At 29.9% G+C, this 2,829-nt stretch overlaps 1 protein-coding gene across 1 annotated transcript in view; it reads right to left on the bottom strand.

The window, feature by feature from the left end:
• Positions 1–1,646: 1,646 nt before the first annotated feature.
• The window catches only part of HELRODRAFT_191644 (hypothetical protein), a 1,850-nt gene continuing 667 nt past the window's right edge, over positions 1,647–2,829 (bottom strand). Inside the window, exons 2-3 of the mRNA XM_009018931.1 lie at positions 2,410–2,829; positions 1,647–2,106 (exon numbers count right to left, since the gene is read on the bottom strand). Coding sequence (XP_009017179.1) covers positions 1,942–2,106; positions 2,410–2,622 — 378 coding nt within the window. The 5' untranslated portion in view covers positions 2,623–2,829 and the 3' untranslated portion in view covers positions 1,647–1,941. The remainder of the gene's footprint in view (positions 2,107–2,409) is intronic.

Below are 2,829 nucleotides of genomic sequence, written 5' to 3'. Positions count from 1 at the left end.
GCAGATTTTTTGGCTGAAAGAGAGAGAGAAAGAGAGAGAGAGAGAGAAAAAAAATTCTGTTTAATGCATTCGCAGATCGAAGGAGTAAGCTGTGTTCCCTTTTCATTTCTTTTTCATTTGCATGTATTTAATTTAATGATAGACTGATGAACTGTGTATTTATCCTGTGAAAAATAAGTTATACAAAAATTATGCTATTGTTGTTATTATTATTGTTGTTATTTTTACTACTATTACTACTGCTGCTGCTACTGCTACTACTACTACTACTACTACTATTACTGCTACTACTACTACTCCTCTTACTTCTGCTGCTACTGCATTTACTGCTGCCACTACTACTACTTCTGCATCTACTACTATTACTACTACTATATATAAATTTTCAACGATAAAAATAATAATAAAAACACCTCATTTCAAATTTTCTATTATTATTATTATATGTTGTATATAATATTAACGATTATCATAATTTTATTATTATTATTCCTATTTTTTGAAGAAGATAACTAAATTTATTTTTTCCCCTGATTTTTCATTGATAAATTTCCTTGCTCAAATTTTCTCATTAGCATAATTTATTATTATTATTGCTGTTTATTATTATTGTTGTTGTTATTATTATTTTAATTATTAGTATTATTATTTGAAATGAACTCAATATATGTATCTATTTGTTGTCATTTTCGGATTCTAAATTAAGAAGAATTAAAGCACTTTCTAGGTACGGGTAACTGTAAAGATTTGAAATATACCCATATAACCCCTGATAATGGGCAGAAATTGAATATAGCCCACGTATTCCTGACCGTGAACACCAACGATTTTAATAAATTTGTTCAATAATTATTTAATAATTTATTTAATAATTTCAGTAAATTTGATAATAATTGTAAAAACCGAAATTCTAAAAACTCGATGGATTTTATCATTCATTGCATCAATTATGGTCTTCTTCCAGCCTTTGTTATATATATTTACATGTATGTATATATATATATATATTATAGATAATTATATATATATTTAATGTAGATGTTTAATGCAATAGTTAATTACGTAAATAATGGTATAATTTTACTATATAAGACATTTATATTTGTTGTATCTGTAATTAATTATACTGTAATTATGTCATAAATATATATGAATGTATATGTATGTATATATATATATATATAATTATAAATAAATATATATAATTATATTAACATTCATGGTAATGATTATCCAGAATATTTAGATGTGATGTAACGTAATTTAGTTTTTGTTTTTTTTGGTTTTTCTTATTGTTCTTATTCAGTTTTTGTTATTATTGTTGTTTTTTGGACAATTTTCTTCTAGAATATATACATTTATCATATTCGTTATTAATAATTATTTCTGTATTATTATTATTATTGTTATTATTATTATGTATTGATTGTTGTCCTTAATTGACGATTTGTTTTTTTTTTAATAATTATTGAGAAAATAATTATAAACTGTTGGGTTTCTGTCAAAGTTTTAAATTGATTCATTGATTTGGGCATTTATCCATCCATTCGTTCGTTCATTCATTCATTCGTTCGTTCTTTCGTTCATTCATTCGTTCGTTCGTTCGTTCATTCGTTCGTTCGTTTGTTCAAACGTTAAATGAATAAAAATGTTGAATCATATATTAAAAACATCTGTGTTAACATCGCGGGCACTTACTAAATAGCTGTAAAATCAATCACCAGATCTTTGTACTGTTACTAATTAATTACGTACATCTTAGTAAAAGTATCAATAAGTAAAGTTAAAACATCCAAGTAAAATTACAACTACTAGTACTTAGAATATAACCACTGGTTAAGTAATATTAAATAAGTATTTGTTCTAAATTTAGACCCTGGGCTATATTTAGACCATGGGCTATATTTAGACCCTGGGCTATATTTAGACCCTGGGTTATTTTTAGACATCCAGGCCATCGTCGTAGCCAATGTTAGTGGCTCCATGTTGATTTGTTTGGTGATCCTTGACTTTAGTACCACCCCCAATGAAATCCGTGATTTGTTTGTCGCCGATGTCTATTGTGGACCAGTTGCTCGTGGCGTCGATGTTTGTGTTCTCCTCAAACTGAAGTAGAATTATGCACATACACATATACACGCACGCACACACACAAATACACACACATACACACAAATACATATTAATATTGAAAATGCTTTTGAAATGTTTACCAGAGTGAGTTATATTAAGATTCGTGATTAATATACAACAACTCAATCTGAAAAGCAATCAATTATTTTTGGAGAGATAGAGCTAGCAAGAGAGGGAGAATAAGAAAGAGAAAAAGTGAGAAAATGAGAGAAAGAGAGAGAGAGAGATGGTCACAAAAGAATGATCATCATCTTGAAAAAATATGACGTCATTCACCATGGCCATGATGGAGTTCCTCGGTTTATGACTCATCCTCCTGTCGATACTGACGTCATCAATCACGTGGTCATATTTGGACCCCCCGTAGCAGCAGTTGAACAGAGTAAGGAATCCACCGATTAGGCTGAGGGCGACGATGACGATGAGGATGACGATCATGATGATGATGACGACGTTCAACGGCCCATCCGGTTTTGGTGATGACGTCATTGTTGAGTTGCTGTTTTCAGTTACGTTGTTGTTGATGTTGTTGTTGTTGTTGTTACCGCTGTTGCTGCTGTCAAATGATGAGGAAGAGGATGTTTTTTGCGTTGTTGTTGTTGTTGCTGTTGTTGTTGTTGTTGTGTTATCATCCGCAGATGTTGATAAAGCATTATCTTCGATGAAGTTCGTCTTCAAAGATGAGTTCGTCGTTGT

The sequence above is a fragment of the Helobdella robusta genome, assembly GCF_000326865.2.
Source record: "Helobdella robusta unplaced genomic scaffold HELROscaffold_23, whole genome shotgun sequence".
Lineage (NCBI taxonomy): Eukaryota > Metazoa > Annelida > Clitellata > Rhynchobdellida > Glossiphoniidae > Helobdella > Helobdella robusta.
Note: the sequence above shows the minus strand (reverse complement) of the source record. Positions and strands in the feature narration are given on the sequence as shown.